The sequence below is a fragment of the Sminthopsis crassicaudata genome, chromosome 1 (genome assembly GCF_048593235.1).
Source record: "Sminthopsis crassicaudata isolate SCR6 chromosome 1, ASM4859323v1, whole genome shotgun sequence".
NCBI lineage: Eukaryota > Metazoa > Chordata > Mammalia > Dasyuromorphia > Dasyuridae > Sminthopsis > Sminthopsis crassicaudata.
Window position 1 is genome coordinate 756,449,844 of NC_133617.1, and position 20,265 is coordinate 756,470,108.

At 39.6% G+C, this 20,265-nt stretch overlaps 1 protein-coding gene across 1 annotated transcript; it reads left to right on the forward strand.

Moving 5' to 3' along the window:
* Positions 1 to 968: 968 nt before the first annotated feature.
* Positions 969 to 14,137, forward strand: LOC141552149 (uncharacterized). Its single transcript, XM_074284620.1, has 5 exons — positions 969 to 1,163; positions 2,674 to 2,726; positions 6,041 to 6,167; positions 7,403 to 7,498; positions 9,704 to 14,137. Exons 2-5 carry the CDS (start codon positions 2,694 to 2,696, stop codon positions 11,428 to 11,430), a joined length of 1,983 nt encoding a protein of 660 aa, XP_074140721.1. The 5' UTR covers positions 969 to 1,163; positions 2,674 to 2,693; the 3' UTR covers positions 11,431 to 14,137.
* The last annotated feature ends 6,128 nt before the right edge of the window (positions 14,138 to 20,265 follow it).

Below are 20,265 nucleotides of genomic sequence, written 5' to 3' on the forward strand. Positions count from 1 at the left end.
GCCAAGACCCTTCTAATTGAGGAAGCCTCTAAGTTCACCCTAGGTCAGCTGTTGCAGTTTTAACCCCCAGAGCAATTTGGAAGTCAAAGGTCATCAGTGGCTTGCTAGTGGGAGACTTATGTCAGACTGTCCTGCTAGACTCCCTGGCTTGAGTCTCCTGATATATGCCATCCCCCCTTAACTTTGCCATTTTAATAACACTCTTACAGTTTAAATCCTAGTTTCATAGTATTCAGATCACTAAAGGAAACTTCTAAGAATACAATTGTATCACCACCTAAGAATACAAATGTATCACCATTTAAAAAAAAAAAATTCTTGTATTTCTCATGCATTGATTTCCCAAACATTCCAACAGCAGAAGAAACCGAAGTTGATATATCATAACATTGCAGATTTAAAAAGTGAAACATACTCGCTAAACAGTGTCAGTTCTGTTCTATGCATTCATTTTTCGAATTATCTTATATACAAAAATCTTTTCCTCCATCCCTCAATTTGTTACACTAGAATGGTCGCATTCAAAATACAATAGAGTAATTCGCATCCAATTGCCTTTAATTTTTATTCTTGCAGTTTCTCATCATATTGCTTTAATGAAGTTTCAGGATATTTTGCCTTTGTGATCCCCTAATAAAGATTTAAAACAGTCCAATCCAATCTGGATTAATAGTTACAAATTGCATGGAGCATCCCAATCTTTCCAAGAGCCACTTGCTGCTACCTGCACAAACAATAGGGTCCCTTCCTTTGGCTAAGTCTGGTGAGGCAATTTCAGCAGGGCAGTCTTTCTGCTCTGAAGGATGAGGGGCTGAGTCTGACAGGGAAGGAACTGGTGGAGGAAGTGGGGAGGAGGAGCTCTCAGAGATGATTAGCCAGGGGGTGAGGGGGAGAGTGGCCCAAAAGGAATTTGAGTGGAATTTGGAAGGAGTTTAGGACAAAAGAGGGGATCTTTGAGAGTTCTAAATTCCTGTCTCTGGGGTGGGTGAGTGGGAATGTGCTCATCCATTGGGAGAGTGGACTGGGTGGGGTTTTGGGACTAGGAAGACTTGATCAGAGTGAGCTGGTTGGAAGCAGGAAATCCTTGATCTCAATCTCTGCCTTTCCCTGCAGCTGTGACCTCTTTGTCTTCTGGGAGCCAGACCCTTGCTTGCAGGTTCCAGGTAAGTCTGAGAAAGTTCTTCTCCCCCCCCCCCCTCCCATCCCCAATATTTCCTAGTTTGAGCTGAGTCCCCTGGCCATTGGGTTTTCTCCTAACCTTGTGATGTCCTCCAAGTTTACCAAGGTCTACCTTTCTACCAAGCCTGCCTGCTGGTTGAGCTTTCAACCCAAAACCTTTTCCAGACTCCCACTCCCTTCCCAGATTTGGGTCACACGTTTCCAGATTTCAGACTTTGTCCACAGAAATCAAGGAATCCTGATTTCAGCCTTCTGAACAGGGACCCAGGTGTCCCATCTCCCTGTCCCCATCTCATTTTTCAGATTCCCATGTCCTGGGTCTTTTATCTAAAATCAAGTGTTAAATCCTCCCCTCAGATTCAGCCCCCTTTAAGGATTCAAGAGTTCTGCCTTCCTATCTTCAATACCTCACCTTAAGCAAGTTACTTAAGCTCTTTCCAGCTCTTCCTTATCTGATCCTATACTTCTTGAGCTTGTTGCCCATCAGCTCCCAGGCATGTGGCTCCCTGTCTCCCCTTTCCCTTTAGAGCCTGCAAGAATAAACTCTCCAAGATGGTCTCAGCAGTCCTCCTCAGCTCTTAAGTAGACCTCCTGATTTCCCAGGCTCAGCTGTTCTCCTGCTGCACTTCTGCCACTTGAGGGTCTCTGACCTCCTGCCTTAATCTATATTGGTCTCTCTTCCCTCCCAGAGCCCTCAGAGTTGAATCCCAGACAGGATTTTGTCCCCTAGACTCAGACTTCCCCTGATCAGCATCTTCATTCCAAGTTCCTCTTCCCCCACTTGCTCCCCTTGCTACATAAAGCATACTTGCCTGAATGATGATGTCTGTGATAACTGGGGAGAGAGAGCACTTGAGGAGGGCTGAGAACTACTAGAGGGGAGAGAGTTCTGACTCAGAAGTAACTGAGGCACTGACTAGTCTCATCCCAAAGCCTCTCTTATGCCTCTGGAAGAGGAGGGAGGAGAAGAGAAGGAGTAAAAGAAGGAGGGGAGTAGTCTTCCTCTTCAGCCCACCTTCATTTCCAATCCTGATCCTTCTTGCAATCTTCTGTAGGGTAGAGAGTTTCTCTCCTGAGAGGGCCAGTTAAAGAGGAGAAAGTTCTCTCCTCCTCTGGGATGCTTCTCCCTCTCCAGCTTCATTTTCTGAGGACCTAAGCCTGAGTCAAAGGCAGACCCCAAAAGTGGAGTGAAGTAGAACAGTTTTAATTTGAGAGCCCCAAATAGCCGTCTCCCAGAACATTAATGTCCTAAGAACATTAAGGCATCGGTCTGGGACTAAGAAGATGGAGGGGGGAAGCTGGGCTTTTCCATGCAGAGGTAAAGGGACAGACTCTCCCATTGTTACGTGTGACCTCTCTTAGTAAGAGCTTTGGTTGTTGCTCCTCTGGAGGTGCTTCAAGAGTATGAATAGCAGGGCTAAGAGATAAAAAATAGGGACTAGAGGAAGAAACTTGAGAAAGTAAAGTCACTTTCTTGCTTTGCTACCTGCACAGGGAGTCTGGAGCCAGAGGGAATGGGCCCTGGGAGCCTCCGACCTCCTCCTCAGGTGAGTGCAGTCCATCTACAGACCTGCCCAGCCTCTGCAGGTGACAATCATTTCCATCACTGTGGAGAAAAGGCTGGGAAACTGGCAGGGCCTTGTGTGGGGGTCATTTCTTTACAAAAACAGGCATTAGGAAGAATACAGTAAAACAACACTGCCCTATGTTTCCAAGTGATTCCTTGGGCCCTTGGTGTCTTGGACACCCCCCCCCCCCAAAAAAAAAAAAATTGTTTCTCTTCTCATTACAACAGACTGACCAGGTCATGGTTCATGGTTAATCTCTATCCCACTGGGGTCAGGTCTGCTCTCTTTGGGCCTGCCATAGCCTGAGGCTCTGGTTCTTCTACCTCCCAATCTGGTACAAGGATCAATCTCTCCTGTCTAAAAGAGGCTGCTGGGATTCTCCTTGCCTCTGGTGTTTCTGGGCACCAAGACTGTGTGCCCTGGTACTATACAAACTGGTTTTCTGGTGGTTTAATTTGGGGTCCCCCAGGCAGAGTGCCAGGAATTGTTAGAGACAATGAGAAGAACATGAAGAAAAGGAAGCACTGAAAGAGTCATATTAATGTGTCATGGCACTTGAGACAGTTTCTTTCTTTTTCTTTTTTCTTTTTTTATTATACCTTTTTATTTATAGGATGTACACATGGGTATTTTACAGCACTGACAATTGCCAAGCCTCTTGTTCCAATTTTTCCCCTCTTTCCCCCCTCCCCCAGATGGCACGTTGACCAATATATGTTAAATATGTTAGAGTATAAATTAAATACAATACATGTATACATGTCCAAATAGTTATTTTACTGTACAAAAAGAACCAGACTTTGAAATGGTGTACAATTAGCCTGTAAAGAAAATCAAAAATGCAGGTGGACAAAAATAGAGGGATTGGGAATTTTATGTAGTGGTTCATAGTCATCTCCTAGAGTTTTTTTTGCTAGGTGTAGCTGGTTTAATTCATTACTGGTGTATTGCAACTGATCTGGTTCATCTTATTGTTGAAGAGGGCCATGTCCATCAGGATTGATCATCATATAGTATTGTTGTTGAAGTGTATAATAATCTCCTGGTTCTGCTTATTTCACTCAGCTTCAGTTCCTGTAGTTCTCACCAGGCCTTTCTGAAATCATCCTGCTGGTCATTTCTTATAGAACAATAATATTCATATGCCACAATTTATTCAACCACTTTCTAATTGATGGGGAATCCACTCAGTTTCCAGTTTCTGGCTGCCACAAACATTCTTGCACATACAGGTCCCTTTCCCTTCTTTAGGATCTCTTTAGGATACAAACCCAGTAGCAACACTGCTGGGTCAAAGGGTATGCACAGTGTGGTAACTTTTTGAGCAGAGTTCCAGATCATTCTCCAAAATGGCTGGATATATTCACAATTCCACCAACAACGTATCAGTGTCTCAGTTTTCCCACATCCCCTCCAGCATTCTGCATTATCTTTCCTGGTCATTTTAGTCCATCTGATAGGTGTGTAGTGGTATCTCAGAATTGTCTTAATTGGTATTTAATTGGTAAGTCATTAATAATGACTTGGAGCATCTTTTATATGGCTAGAAATAGTTTCAACTTCTGAGAATTGTCTCTTCATATCCTTTGACCATTTATCCATTCGAAAATGGCTTGATTTCTTATAAATTAGAATTAATTCTCTATATATTTTGGAAATGAGGCCTTTATCAGAACCTTTGATTGTAAAAATGAGACAATTTCTGAAAAAATGTTACTCTATCACAGACTGCAGCAGGTCCTTGGTTGACTTGGAAGAGTAAAATGGAGGGAATTGACTTCACCCAATGTTGAGTTTAAATATTCAGCAAACATCAGACACGCATTCATTCTACAGGTAAAAGGAGATTTAAAAAGGAGATTTACTTGAGTATAGGCTAGAAAGGGCATTCAGTGTGGACAAGAGTACCTTATATTCAATACACAAGGCCCCTCTTGCCTCCTTGTGGGAACTCCTGTGTTCAGCGGAGCAGGGGGTGGCAATGTGCCATCTTGGAAAGTCTGTCATATCTAAAGGACCCTGGTTTCACAATGGCAGATCTTTAGGTTTTTAGGTTTCCAGGCAACCATACTAATTTGTCAAGAGGTCCTCAAAATACTGTTGGGAGGGAGGCACATGGAGCCTTTACCCACTATGTAAGTCTACTCCTGGGCACCTTTGTCACCTTTTAGGGTAAATTTCAAAACTGTCCCAACCATGTGGCATGGGAAAAACAGAACTCCAGGAGATGGTGGCCCTTCCCCCAAGGCTGAGAGGCTCAATGGGGAGGGTGCTGCCTTTTCTAACCTTCTCCTGAGTAGTCAGCCTAACTTCAAGACTGCCTGAAAGAAGAAAACTGGCAATTATTTTGATGAACCTATTAAATGCCAGATACAAGTTATGAGATTATGTTCATTAGTTTCACAATGTTGATCCATTCTTCCAACCCTAGTAGCATTCCCACTTGATCATAAAGAATGGTTTCTTGGATAATTTTCTGGTGTTTTCATGGTTCATATTTGTAGAAGTTCCTTGTGTTGCAAAGAAATATGCATATTCCTCTCATCCATTTACAAGATGTCATAATTCTTTTTAGCTCTACTTTCTCAAGATATTTGGTCATCTCTTCTGCTTTCATCTCATCCTCAATTTTTTCATCCCCCTTTATTCCTTATAGTTGTCTTGTAGATTTCCCTTTCTCTCTTGCCTTTTGCCTACTCCTGTTGGTAAGTTTTCTAATTTCATCCATTTTTCTTTCCCTTTTTAACAAAGATTTCTCTCCCTTTCCTCACTGCCCATTTTCCCTTTCTCTTTTGCCTAGATTCTTGTTTTCTCTATTTACTTACTCTATCTTTTGTTCCTGTACACTTCATATAATCAAAGCCTCCAAGGTTGCATTCAGAGCTCTGTGCTGTAGGTGCTTTCTGCCACTGGCTGCAGGCAAGCCCACAGATGACTTCTTTTCAGAATCCTGTGTGTCATGGCAAGTGTCAGAGAGAACATTGCTTCTTAGCAGGGTCCATCCCCTCCAGATATTCATCCTCTCTTGTTGTCCTTTCATTTTTCTTCTACATTTTCCTAGAAATCTCAATCCTGTGTCCAAGCTGTCCTACTTCTCCAAGGGCCAGTTCCCTCCCGGGAGTAATAATTCCTAAATTTCCATGCCTCAGGGTGGGGTCTTTTATCTCCTTTAAGAATATTCATCAGTGGAATCCACCTTTAAAGTCAGTTCCCTCCTGTATATTGAGGAGAGTTGGACTTTTCAATTCTGAAGTGTTTTTTAGCTCTACATCTTATGACTTTTGATGGTTTAGGAGGTGGTGACATTCAAGGATGTGTCTGTGGACTTCACCCAGGAGGAGTGGGGCCTCTTGGACAATTCTCAGAAGGAGCTGTACAAGGAGGTCATGCTGGAGAATGCTCAGAACATGCTTTCCCTGGGTAAGGACATTTCCCCTGATAATTTTAAGTCCACAATCATAGGGAATATCTTTAATTCCTAGTGTGCAGGGTTTTTGTTTGTGGGTTTTTTTGGGGGGTGGGAGAAGGTTACCAATTAATAAAAAGAAAGTGGTGGTCTTTGCATTGCTGCATAGGACCCTGAGGGTGTCTTTTGTTGCTCATGAAGCTCTCTCTTATCAGATGTAAGCAGCTTCAGGTGAAAGATAAAATGAGAATGGAAGCATCTCAAACATGGAAGTAATCTTAGAGATGATTTCATTTATCTTCTATCTGGATGCAAATTTTGCTTTCCAAAGCTCTGAAAATTGCTCAGGTAGCTTTTCCTTACAATCCTTTCCTCTATAGGAGTATTTGGAATATTCATATTTTCAACAGGCATCAATTTGTAGCCCAAAGCACCTAGTTGTGTTTAGTATAAGAAGTTTCTCCTTAATCTTCCCTCAAGTTCCAGCACAAGTGGTGGGAAAGAAATGGAAGGGAATAAGCATTTCTTTTCAAGTACTATTTTCCAGCCTTTGTGCCATTCCATTTCTTTAAAATGCAGCAACAATATTGTTTAAGTACAACTTTCAGCAGAAAAGCAGCTTTCTTTTCAGTTCAGTAATCACCACAGGTGTAGCCAGGTGTTTAAGTCCAAATCCTTTATTGTCTCTTTCAAAGTCTTGTCTCCTTTCCTGGGTCCAGGTTAGCTTTCTGAAGAGCCTTTCAGATCAGCCTTGGTCTCAGTAGGGGAATGAAAGAGGAGAGCCTGCCACCAGTGACCTGACTGAAAGTTGAATGATTGTCTGTGCTTGGTTCTGAGAGCTTGAGTTCCTCCCTGTCTTCTCTGCTCTCTGAAAGCATCTTCTCTGTGGCTCTCAGTCCCTGCTTATGTGCTCCATACTAGGAAACCATTATTTGCTGTAAAAGTAAATCAACCATACTGAGCTATGCTGAACTAAATAACCATTATCTCATCAATTCCACTGACTTAGTTCTTTTTTTAAGTTCAGAGTTCTGGCCCATAAGAGTATCCAGAGAAAGGGAGGATATGGGTTTGGCTCTTTTTTTAGAGCTAGTAGAACAGGATAATTTTGTTACTTCTTCTTTGTTTTGTGACTGCTAGTGGGTAAGTACAGACTGAGAGGTGTGAAAAAGATGGTGTGAATCTGAAAATGGAGAATCAAATTACAAACTTTTCTCCATCTTCATCCCTAACTGATTTCCATACCCAGGACTTCCAGTTCCCAGAGAAGACGTCATCTTTTATTTTAACCAAAGGGAAGTACCATGGATGCTGGACCAAGAAGGCCTGAGGAGCTGCCCTCCAGGTGAGTGAGGTAGAAACAGGTTCTGTGTGGCTTTGTAGATTCCTTCCAGTGATCATTAATGACTCTATAAAGTTTGGAATTGGGTCAAGAGAATTCTGCTGAAAGTAACCAAAGTGATTAGATTTTCCAAGGTGAGCCATTTCCTAGAATTTCTTCAAGTCAGCAAAGATTTAAGTGCCAGATAAAGTGGATAAATTTAGTGCCTTACTTAATCACGTATTGATGAGAATAATAATGATTAGTGAATGAGAGCACACCTGGTGAGGGAATAGTCAATGGAATCAAATGACTAGCATTTCTACAGTATCTACTGTGTGTTATGCACTATGCTCTCTTATTTTTTTCCTTATGAAAACCTTAGGATTAGGAATGATTGTTATGCTCATTTTACAGCGCTGGTCCTGTAAATGAACAAACCCCTTTATGAGGTGTGATTCAAACTCAGGTCTTCATAATCAAAAGCTCTATCCACTGTATCACTAACTGCATTCTGATTTATTTATTTTTTTGCTGGGGAAATTGTTGTTAAATGATTTGCCCAGGGTCACCCAGGTAGGAAGTATGAAGTTTCAGAGAGCAGGTTTGAACTCAAGTCCTCCTGACTGAATTGTGATTTTAAAACCAATATGAGGAAAAGTACTCACACATATATGAGTTCAAAAATAGGAGGAAAAGTGGACAAGCTCCCATTCTTTAAGCTCTATCCAGTCAAAAGTAATTGTCTGATTACAGTTTAAAAGATTTATATTTCTAATGGCTCATGACTAACATGTACTTGAGGATCAATTGTAAATATGGCTTTATGATGTTTTTTAATATTTATTTAATCACAACTGTGTGGGATGGATACAAGATCCCCTTTCCCAAATTAACTACTCAGAGACATCTTCAGCTACAAAGAGAGTATTTATTTAGCCCCTGCAGGGAGAGGCTCAGCATATCTAGGAGGCATTCCAGATCCTGACATGTACTGGACCTGAGCACCAGGAAGTAGAATACTGTTAGAATACTGTTAATTAGGTAAACATCCAAGCTTTTTCATTGGATCATGTCACTTCCTGTCACTTCGACTAACTTAATTTGGCTTTCTGCATCCCAGGTTCAAGGCCTGAGAATAGGGATCATGTGACTTAGGCTCAAACTGAGAAAGCTTCATCCAATCACACCTATTCACAATCTTTGAAAGGGTAGAATATAGAAAGGTTGTGATCTCCCATGATGATTTCATGGTCTCTACTGTCCCTGCTTCCTCACCCTGAGTTTCAAGTAGCCTGCAAGAACGAAAGCCCAGGAAACCTCTTAGTCAGGTGATTAGAGATTTGATGAGATGAGGTTGCTAAGTAATCCAGGAGTCAGAGAATTATTCTGGCAGAGTGGGAGAAAGCCTCAGAAGATCTTTGCACTCCTGTGGCCATTTGTCCATGAAAGTCCAACCTTCCTGGAAAGTTGGAAACAATTTCATGTCAAGTTGAGAAACCAGAGGAATATGTTGCAGTTAGAAGCAGTCAAAGTTTGATGTAGTCACTGAAAAATCCCTAAAATCTGTGCATTCCTTATGATGATAGATTGAAATCCCTTCAGAAAGAGAGCTCTTGAGGAGGAAATGTGCACATACATGTTGTCTGAGAGGACAACTATCTTTATAATCAAATCAGACAATGATTTACCATTTAAAGTGCCACTATCCAATTTGTGGGTCAAATCCCTTGGATCACTGTCTCAATTGTAAACTTCTAAAAGGGAAAATTTTGCAATAGTAGCATGATAGATAGATATCCTATCCTTCCAAACTATTGGACAATGAACTTCATTTTTTATATGAGACACATGTTCAAATGTTGATAATTTCATCTATTTCTTAAAATTGTGGTTGTTCCAGGGATATGCAGGGGCAATTGATGCTAATTTTCTCCCTCAGGTAAACAAAAGCACAGTGTTAATATTCTGAATATGACCTCAAATCATGTGACCTAAAAAAATGAAATGGAAAATGCTCATAAGGAAATTTGGTTATTCATATTGGTAGGATATTATGGAATAATTTGAGTATTTAGTATATATGCTCATTTTAGATTTTTTTCTTTTCCTGGGAAAATAGAAATAATTGAGTTTCTGTTCTGCTGATGGAGAGAAGGGGATATAAATATATGTCTGTCTATATCATGTCTGTATTTGTTTTATTCTTTTTTTGTGGTTCTTTTTCAGAAGGTGCAATGGGACTTGAAATGAAGGAAACTGCTGCACACCTAAGCCTTTCTGTGGTAGAAAGTCAGAAGCAAAGATTCATGAGTGATGGTCCTTGTGACTTGCCTTGGAGAGAAATCTGTGTGACACATGAGATCATGAACTCTGGAGAGAAGAAAGGTGGAAGAGCTTTTAGAGAAAGGAGAGCTCTGACTAGACATCAGGGAATCCACATTGAAGAGAAAACATATACATATTATCAAGACAGAAAGGCCTTTAGGCCAATACAAAGCCTTACTGCCCATCAGAAAATCTACACTGGACAGGAACCGTATGAATCTTATGAATGTGGAAAGGATTTTACAAACAATAGATCACTTAGTCTACATCAGGCATTCTACACTGGAGAGAAACCATATGAATGTAACCAGTGTGGAAAGGCCTTTAGGCAAATGACATCTCTTACTGCACATCAGAGAATCCACAGTGGAGAGAAACCTTATGAATGTAACCAATGTGGAAAGGCCTTTAGATATAAGAAAAATCTTACTGCACATCTGAGAATCCACACTGGAGAGAAACCTTATGAATGTAACCAATGTGGAAAGGCCTTTAGGCAAGTTGCAGGTCTTACTGCACATCAGGCAATCCACACTGGAGAGAAACCTTATGAATGTGAACAATGTGGAAAGGCTTTTACTCGTAAAGGAAATCTTATTGTACATCAGAGAAAGCATACTGGAGAGAAACCTTATGAATGTAAACAATGTGGAAAGGCCTTTAGACACGTAGGAGCTCTTACTTCACATCAGGCAATCCACACTGGAGAAAAACCTTATGAATGTAATGAATGTGGAAAGGCCTATAGATTTAAGACAACTTTTGCTGTACATCAGGCAATCCACAATGGAGAAAAACTTTTTGAATGTAAGCAGTGTGGAAAGACTTTTAGTCACAAAGGAAATCTTATCAGACATCAGAAAGTCCACACTGGAGAGAAACCTTATGTATGTAAGCAGTGTGGAAAGGCTTTTAGTCATAAAGGAAATCTTATCAGACATCAGAGAATCCACACTGGTGAGAAACCTTATGAATGTAACCAATGTGGAAAGACCTTTAGATATAAGAAAAATCTTACTGGACATCAGAGAATCCACACTGGTGAGAAACCTTATGAATGTAAACAGTGTGGAAAGGCTTTGAGTCAAAAAAGCTGTCTTATCATACATCAGAGAATCCATACTGGAGAGAAACCTTATGAGTGTAACCAATGTGGAAAGGCCTTTAGGCAAGTAGGAGCTCTTACTAAACATCAGGCAATCCACAGTGAAGAAAAATCATATGAATGTAACCAATATGGAAAGGCTTTAATGCAAAGGAGAAGTCTTACTGCTCATCAGGCAATCCACACTGGAGAAAAATCTTATGAATGCAAACAGTGTGGAAAGGCTTTGAGTCAGAAAAGCAGTCTTATAATACATCAGAGAATCCATACTGGAGAGAAACCTTATGAATGCAACCAATGTGGAAAAGTCTTTAGATATAAGAGTTGTCTTACTGTACATCAAGTAGTTCATACTGGAGAGAAACCTTATGAATGTAAGCAGTGTGGAAAGGCCTTTAGTTGTAAAGGAAATCTTATCGTACATCAGAGAAACCACACTGGAGAAAAACCTTATGAATGTAATCAGTGTGGAAAAATCTTCAGATATAAAAAAAATCTTATTGCACATCAGAATCCACACTAGAAAGAACCCTTATGAATATAATGAATGCGGAAAGGCCTATAGATTTAAGAAAACTTTTACTGTACATCAGGCAATCCACACTGGAGAGAAATCTTATGAATGCAAACAGTGTGGAAAGGCTTTGAGTCAAAAAAGCAGTCTTATCATACATAAGCTAATCCATACTTTAGAGAAACCTTATTAATGTAAGCAATGTGGAAGTGCCTTTAGGCAAGTAGGAGCTCTTATTGCATATTAGGCAATCCACACTGGAGAGAAATCTTAGGGATGTAAGCAGTGTGGAGAGACTTTTAGGTATAAATATATATAAATTTAGGTAAAAATATATATAAATGTATATATATTTTAGGAATATACTACCCCTCAGAAAGTTCACACAGTATAGAATCCTTATCAATTTATCAAATAAGGAAAGGACTTTTTTAAAACAAAAATCAGATTGGCTAGAGCCAAATCTGAAGAAAGGGAAAGATATTGAACTAAGAAGGAAAAGGAATCAGGTATATTGGGAGATGTGGTGGTCTTGATGTTTAATATATTTAGCCTTCTCTAGCCATAACCCTAAGGATATAAGGAGAAAGGAAACATAAAAGATGATTAGGGATAGCAGATAGGTTCTTATGCATATTGGATTCTTCTTTTCCTCCTGGTCACCTATTTGAAGAGCAGTGTGACAGAATGTCAAGATGGCTAAATTTGGATTTTGAGGACAGGTTGAAATTTCATATCTCTGTGTTTTTAGCAAAGGGATTTCACTTAATGGGACTTGCGGCATTTAAGTAAGAATTAGGGTATCTTCTGATTTTAAATTCTGTGGGGGAGTCTAAGAATTCAAAGTACAGCTTGAAGATGAAGTCTATCGCTTTTGCCAATTCTTTCTGGGTCACCAGCTTCAGATTAGAAAACTCAGATTACTTCACTAAGTCTTCTGCATATGACTGGAGTTTGGAGAGGCAGAAAGATATGAGGAGTCCATTTTCGTTCAGGCAAATAATTAAGGTGCTTTTAAGAATTAAAGATTTCACTTTCTGACATGACAGCTTATATCAATCAAATTTGCTATGTTTACTCAAAAGTTGGTCTATAGCATTAGAGGAACAATAATAAGTGTGTGGAAGTATGAATTGGTCCAGCTGTTGTAAAAAAAAATCATTTGATACTAGGATTTGTTAAAATGTGATCAAATGCCATCTTTTCTTTTTCTTTTTTTTTTTTTCTTTTTTTCCCCTGAGGCTGGGGTTAAGTGACTTGCCCCGGGTCACACAGCTAGGAAGTATTAAGTGTCTAAGATCAAATTTGAACTTGGGTCCTCCTAAATGCCATCTTTTCTGACATGAGACCCCACTGCAAGGCATAAACTGAGGTTCTTGCTACACTAAGATTAAAGTGTTTTCGTTTGCTTCAATTTGCTTTATTTTTTTTCCTCTCCTTAAAGAATCCCCAAATGAAAACTCCAAAGAATAGCATAGCCAAATTTCAGAATTATCAGAGCAAGGAAAAAATACTGAAAGCAGCCAGAAAGAACCAATTCAGATGTTGAGCAACCTCAATTAGGATTACCCAGGACCCAGCAGCTTCTACTTTAAAGGATCTAAGGGCCTGGAATTTGATGTTCCTAAAAAGCAAAGGAACTTGTATTGTGGCTATGAATCAACTATCCAGCTAAATTGAGTACCATGTTTCAGGGAATAAAATGGACATTCAATGATACAGGTGAATTTCATTTATTTAGTTGAATTTAATTTTATAGTGATCGTATAAAAAGAGACTAGAAGTGGAAAGGGGATTGCACTGGGAAAAGAGGACAATGGAGATAAGATGGGGGAAATACATTTCATAAAGAGGCAAAGAAGACCTATTATAATTGAGGGAAAAAAGAGTGAACATTGTGTGATTCTTATTCTTATCAGATTTGGCTCAAAGAGAATATTTAACTTTTTGGTTTTACAGAAAACATGTATCACTTTAAGGAAGTGGGAAAGGGGAAAAGGCAAAGGGGAGGCTAAGAGAAGGGAGAACAAGAAGTAGGGGAAAGCTATAAAGCTGGAGGGCTGTTTGAGGGAGGTGATGGTCAGAAGCAACATACTGGGGAGAATGGGGAGGGGGAAAGGAAATAGAAAAGTAGACTTCAGGTAAATAAAATGGTAGGAAATACAGACTTAGTTATTTTAACTGAATGTGAATGGTGTCAACTCTCACATAAAATGGAAGTGGATAGCAGACTGAATTAAATCCAGAAACCTACAATATGTTGTTTATAAGATATGCATTGAAAGATAGGTATTTAAAGCAGAATTATACCTACAGAGTGAAGGAAAAGGGCTGGAGTGGAATCTATTATGCTTTAGGTGAAGTAAAAAAAAAAAAAAAAAAAGCAGGGCTAATGATCCTGATCTCAGATGAAACAAAAGCCAAAACATATCTAATTAAAAGAGTTAAAGAAGGAAACTATATTTTGCTAAAGGGTACCATTGATAATGATGTAATATCCATATTTAACTTATATGTGCTAAGTGATATAGCATCCAAATTCCTAGAGAACAAGTTAAGATGTTGGGAGTCCAGCTCCTGTAGTGGATGAAGGGTGTGGAAACATACTTGGGCCAGGCAGAGAATTCCAGATTATGTTCTCTTTAAAGTTTATTAATCATATACCTCAAATGACTCCATTTTTGGTTGCCTTTCTTTGATATTCAATGTAATTCATTTGGTCCCCATTTTCATTCTAAATTGGTTCATACAAGTTTTCCACATGTATGTAAGTATGCATACACATATTCAATTATATATTCATATATATTTACACATGTACATATATATATATATATATATATATATATATATATAAAACATTCCTGTATGTTTGTATACTTGTAGGTACTTCTATGTGTTCCCTATTCACATATATGTATAATGTACCTATGATGTACATTTGTGTGTATGCATGTATCTCTCTCTATATATATGTATATCCCTAGGTCTTTCCATGTACATATCATTTGTCACTAAATAAGAGGATTCCATTGCATTCATATCATGATTTTTTTTTTCAGTCTTTCTGCTGTTCCTTGTCCTTTTCTACCACATTGCTATCAGTACTTGGCTCCACCTTGGATCTGAGCGTCTGTTTTGGGCCCTCTTAGGTAAAACCTAAGAATTTTAGAAGAAGAAATTGAGGATTATGGAAACTTTGTTTTTTCTGTTTCTGTTGGTGTTTTGTGAATAACCCAACTGAGATTTTTTTTCATTTTGTTATTTTTTAAAATTAATTTTATAATTATAACTTTTTTTTTTTGACAGTACATATGCATGGGTAATTTTTTACAACATTATCCCTTGCACTTACTTCTCTTCTAAATTTTCCCCTCCTTCCCTCCACGCCCTCCCTAGATGGAGGCAGTCCCATACATGTTAAATGTGTTATAGTATATCCTAGATACAATATATGTGTGCAGAACCGAATTTCTTGTTGCACAGGAAGAATTGGAATCAGAAGGTAAAAATAACCTGGGAAGAAAGAGAAAAAGGCAAACATTTTACACTCATTTTCCAGTGTTCCTTTGGGTGTAGCTGATTCTGTCCATTCTTGATCAATTGGAAGTGAATTAGATCTTCTCTTTGAAGATATCCACTTCCATCAGAATACATCCTCTTATAGTATGGTTGTTTAAGTGTATAATGTTCTCTTGGTTCTACTCATTTCACTCAGCATCAGTTCATGTAAGTCTGTCCAGGCCTCTGTATTTATCCTGCTGCTCATTTCTTACAGAACAATAATATTCCATAACATTCATATACCGTAATTTACCCATCCATTCATTTTCCAGTTTCTAGCCACTACGAAAATAGCTGCCACAAACATTTTGGCACATACAGGTCCCTTTCCCCTCTTTAGTATTTCTTTGGGATATAAGCCCAGTAGTAACACTGCTGGATCAAAAGGTATGCACAGTTTGATAACTTTTGGGGCATAATTCCACATTGCTCTCCAGAATGGTTGGATTCTTTCACAACTCTACCAACAATGGATCAGTGTCCAAGTTTTCCCACAGTCCCTCCAACATTCACCATTATTTTTTCAACTGAGATATTTTTAAAGGGTAAAATGTATAAAAGTGTATCCCTCCACCTTAGAAATTTGATTTTAAAATATTTCCATTTTAAACATGTCTCTGCAAAAAGAACAAGGCTTTTTGATATACCTTTAAAGTCAGACTAAAAATTGCAGGCAAATTGCATTGCTTAATATCAAATTATAGAGTTATACTTGGAAGGGATCTTTTGGATATATAGGAACATATATATTCCCAGAATTATCCCCAGTTTCAGGAATTTTTCTTTCAATTTTTTTTTTTTATTAATAAAGTCAGGCAATTGGGGTTAAGTGATTTGCCCAGGGTCACACAGTTAGGAAGTGTAAAATGTCTGAGACCATATCTGAACTCTGACTTCAGGGCTGGTGCTCTATCCACTGCGCTATCTAGTTGCCTGTTAAACTTAAAATGACTAAAAAAATAATTGCTTTCAAAATTTTTGACAATCTGTAAAGATAATTTTAATTAGCTAACTTTTTTGTGTGTAATCCTCAGCTTTGGCCAGAGCTAAAGTTCATAGAAGAAAATTAGGCTTTAAAGAAATTTTGCTAGCATTCTGACTACAGTATAGAGGGTTTTTATTTTTCCCCTTGCTGGTTACCTTTTAAATCTTTCCAGGGAACAAAATCTAGTTCAGAGAACAGATATGGTGCCGAAATTCTGCAGAGAACCATAGACACAGACAAAAATGACATGGAAGAAGATTGTTCCAGCTTTGCCAAAGTCATAGACTTGAAAAATAAAAACTATTTAGTTATGAACAGTGTGTAGAGAGGCAGCTAGGTGGTGCAGTGGATAGGGCACCAGTCTTGAATTCACAGGACCGGAGTTCAAATCTGGTTTCAGACACTTAACACTTCCTAGCTGTGTGACCCTGGGCAAGTCACTTAACCCCAGTGTCAGGGGGAAAAAAATCTGTAGACATAAACCATTGTTTTGCACAAAAGCTATAATTACTATGAAAGGAATCTCTTGCAAGATGTCCAGGATTTGGGCTGTTTCTATGTTAGCCACATAAACAGCATTTTTGCTATCTGCAAAAAAACTAAGAGATTCTTGAGCAGTATACAGTGCAGTAATAACTGTATATAACTCATTCTGCTGTATCTATTCAAACAGGGTGTTTACAAACATTTAGTAGGTGGAGTATATCTAAAAAGGCTGATATTTTATTAGTACCATCTGTAAATACCATCTATTGCTTGGAGCTGATTCTCAGACTTTTTTTTTGAATTAATGTTAGAATCTCCTCTTAAAATTTTAAATAATTTTTGTCAGTTCGTGTTTCCTATTTTAAATACAGTTTTATCCAATTATCCCTCACCAATTTTTGATAATCATTTAGAGTAACAAAATTATCTCTTCTAATTTCTATTTAAAATTGGCCTAGGATCAATGATTGCCTCCAAAACTCCTCTTTTCCTGTACCTCCAAAATCTACAGCACCTGATTTTTTATTATTTTATTATATATAGATATACATATTTCTGCTGGTTTTTTTTTTTTTTTTTTTTTTTTGGTAAGGTAGTATTAATAACTATGCTCTCATCTCCCCTATTTAAAAACATGGTAAGGAGTAGCAAAGCAAAGAATACATATTTTCTCAAATATATTATTTCTTGTGTTATGCCTCAGTTTCCCTGGATAAAAATTATAACCCCACTCCTTTGTCCCTTAGTAACAAGGTACCATAAAGTCAGAAGATTCCAGGTGCCTGATCTCAAATGCCTGCTGGATACCTCCCCTCCTTTGGGTGTTGCCCCTTGCCTCTGACTTTCTTGCCTTAACCCTATTCTATCAGGACTGGTTGTGATCCTTTCCTGGAATTGTGGCTTGCCCACCCACCCAGTAAAACTTATAAAAGGCCTCTCCCTTAATTGCTGGGAGTCAAACAATTTTTGAACATGAGTTTGATTTGACCTGCTAGCCTAAACTCTCCACAATTAAAATATTAAAAACTAATCTCTGTCTTGCCTCAGTTTCTTCAGCATTACATTGACAGGCCCACCGTGAGATAGGAGCTCTGAGAGCAAGATTAGAGATTAGAGAACACCTGCCTTGGGTGGGGAGCCTTGAGCTGGCTGGTTCTGGACTCTTTTAGGAAGCCAGCATGTGGATTTTCTTTCCCAGAATCCACGTAGAGACCAGTTCCAGCTGCAGCAAGAACTCACCACTGATACCTCTATTTCGGCTACAGTAGAGAACCTGGTTTGAAACCCTCTAGAGGTGAGTTTTTCTGTCGTGTTTGGGTGCTAGAACTTTGGGTCCCCAGAAACAGTTCGGGCGATGAGCCATAGAACTCTGGGAAGGGCCAGTGTGACTCCATGTGGCATTATTTGTTTCTGGGTGTCTTTGGGCACAACTCTGGGTGCTTCTTAGCATAAATTTAGGTGTTTATTGGCATACTGAGTGCCATCTGGTACCTTTAGTTTTGAGCTTTTTTTTTATTTTTTTTTAAAGAGACAAGAGAGTACATCTGGTCACTTTTCTAGTATTTGAGAGAAAAAATAATAATAATAAGGGGTTATTGACACTCCTAAGATAGAGACCTAGAACAGGCAGTGCACCAGAGAGTTCCTGGGAACCTTGAAAATCCAGGCCAGTAGCCCTCTATTGATGTCTGGCTGCAAATACTCTCCTTCCTGGCTGAGAGCTGAGACCATGAGACATGGTATTTGCATTTTGGTCACCCAGTCCCCTGGGAAGCACAAGGAAGGTCGTAAATTGCTGGTCTGCTGGGACTGTCTTAAGAGCTCATGGCATGTGAGCCCTTTGATGTCAGAGGGGAGATGAATGAGACGGGAGACTCACAGAACGTGAAAAGTTTATTTTTCCAGTTTTTTATGCAGCACGGCCTTGTTGACAGACATTTTTGTAAATGTGATCAGCCAGTGAGCAGTAGGCAGTCCCCAGTCCCCATTCAGAGAAGCTGCTCTTGGGCTTCTGGTATGCATGCTATCTGCCAACAGGAGGAGAGCTGATCCAGCAATTCAGCAGGTCGATCAGGGGCAAGAGGCCCTGTCAAGGCGTCCCTGCCCACCCACTGGCTGTGACCCTCAGACCCAAACCATTCCCAAGGTCATGAATCAGTGCTCTTTGCTCCACAAGGGCCTTTCTGCAACGTGGCAGAAAACTTAGTGTGCACCAGAGGTCGAGGTGGCCTCTGTCCTCCCTCTCAGCGGGGTCCCATTACCTCGCACTGGTCACTCAAGTAAAGCCAGAAGAGAAAATCTTACAGGACTCTTCTGAAGATCCCCTAGATAATCCCCTTCCCCCTCCATATCTGGATTGACTCAGGCTCTTGAACCTTATCCCAGACCTCCTGCTCAATTCTCAAAGAAACTTGGTGTCTTTGGGGTGAGCCTTCTGCCTTAGAACTAATGCCAAGACCTTTCTAATTGAGGAAGCCTCCAAGTTCACCCTAGATTTTTTTTCCCCCCCCTGAGGCTGGGGTTAAGTGACTTGCCCAAGGTCACACAGCTAGAAGTGTTAAGTGTCTGAGACCAGATTTGAACTCGGGTCCTCCTGAATTCAGGGCTGGTGCTCTATCCACTGCCCTCACCCTAGATTCTAACCCCCAGAGTAATTTGGAAGTCAAAGGTCATCAGTGGCTTGCTAGTGGGAGACTTATGTTAGATTCTCCTGCTAGACACCCTGACTTGAGTCTCCTGGTATTGCCCCCCACCCCCCTTAACTTTGCCATTCTGATTCATTGACCAAACCTGGACACACTACAAAGAATATTTGAAAAAAATTCCTAGGTCTTCTTCCTTCTCTAAACCTAGCACTTATTTCTTAGTAACTCCTAGAAGCCTCTTGTAAACGTAAAGATTACATAAAATTACCTCTTTCAATTAGTTCTATCTTTGAGATGCTTCACACTGGTTTGATCTTTGACCTGAAGTTAGAATTAATTAAAATTACCTATAATTAGTAAGAGATAGTTTCAGGGGAAACAGTGAAACTCCTCAGGTTCCTATCACATAATGCAAAGCACTTGACAGAAAACCAGCCTGCTGGAGGACCCTGTTTCTTGGACACAGCAGACCAGCACTTTTCCCTTTCTGGGCACTGATAAACTCTGCTGACTCAGGACACTAGGAAATAAAGATATTCCCTTTGGCTCCAGATTCAGACTTTCCAGGGGAAATGTCCTTAGCTAAAGAGAGTACGTTTCAGCTTCTTCAGCATGATCTCCTTGCAAAACTCCTGATGCTGGTCTGAGAGATCCCTACTCCTGGGTCAAGTCTGTCATCACATCCTGAAATGTCACCAATTCCTAAACCACCCAAAGTCATGAGAGGTAGAGCTGCAAAACCCTTCGGAGTCCAACCTTCAATTTAGAGGAAGAAAGTGAAGCACAGAGAAGTGATTTGCTCAAAGCCATACCATTTATGAGCATCAGAGGCAACTCTTGTTCTCATTAAGAGCCCGACTGAATTTTGAGAAAAAGCATTTTATAGGAATTGTTGGAATTAAGCTAAGAAATATCTTATTATGGAATGAATCTCCCTGTGGAATCAGGAAGAAAGTTTGTGGTTTAATGTGGGAAATAGATCTGTGGAAGAGAGCAAGAGGGTAATGGAAAATTTCTTCCTCAACAGAACTGATAGAAGTGATGTGTTACAAAGAAAATTCTGCAAAGAGTTCCTGAGGAGCTAGAGTTAGCTCTGGGAGAAAAAGTTTTATATGAGCACTTAAAAGAGAACAAAGTTAAAGAAAAAAAAATTGGGGGGGGTAT

Coding starts and splice junctions, on each gene's coding strand:
- LOC141552149 (XM_074284620.1), top strand. CDS start 2,694: ATGGGCCCTGGGAGCCTCCGACCTCCTCCTCAG. Junction 2,727..6,040: donor GCCTCCGACCTCCTCCTCAG/GTGAGTGCAGTC, acceptor TTGATGGTTTAG/GAGGTGGTGACATTCAAGGA. Junction 6,168..7,402: donor TCAGAACATGCTTTCCCTGG/GTAAGGACATTT, acceptor TTCCATACCCAG/GACTTCCAGTTCCCAGAGAA.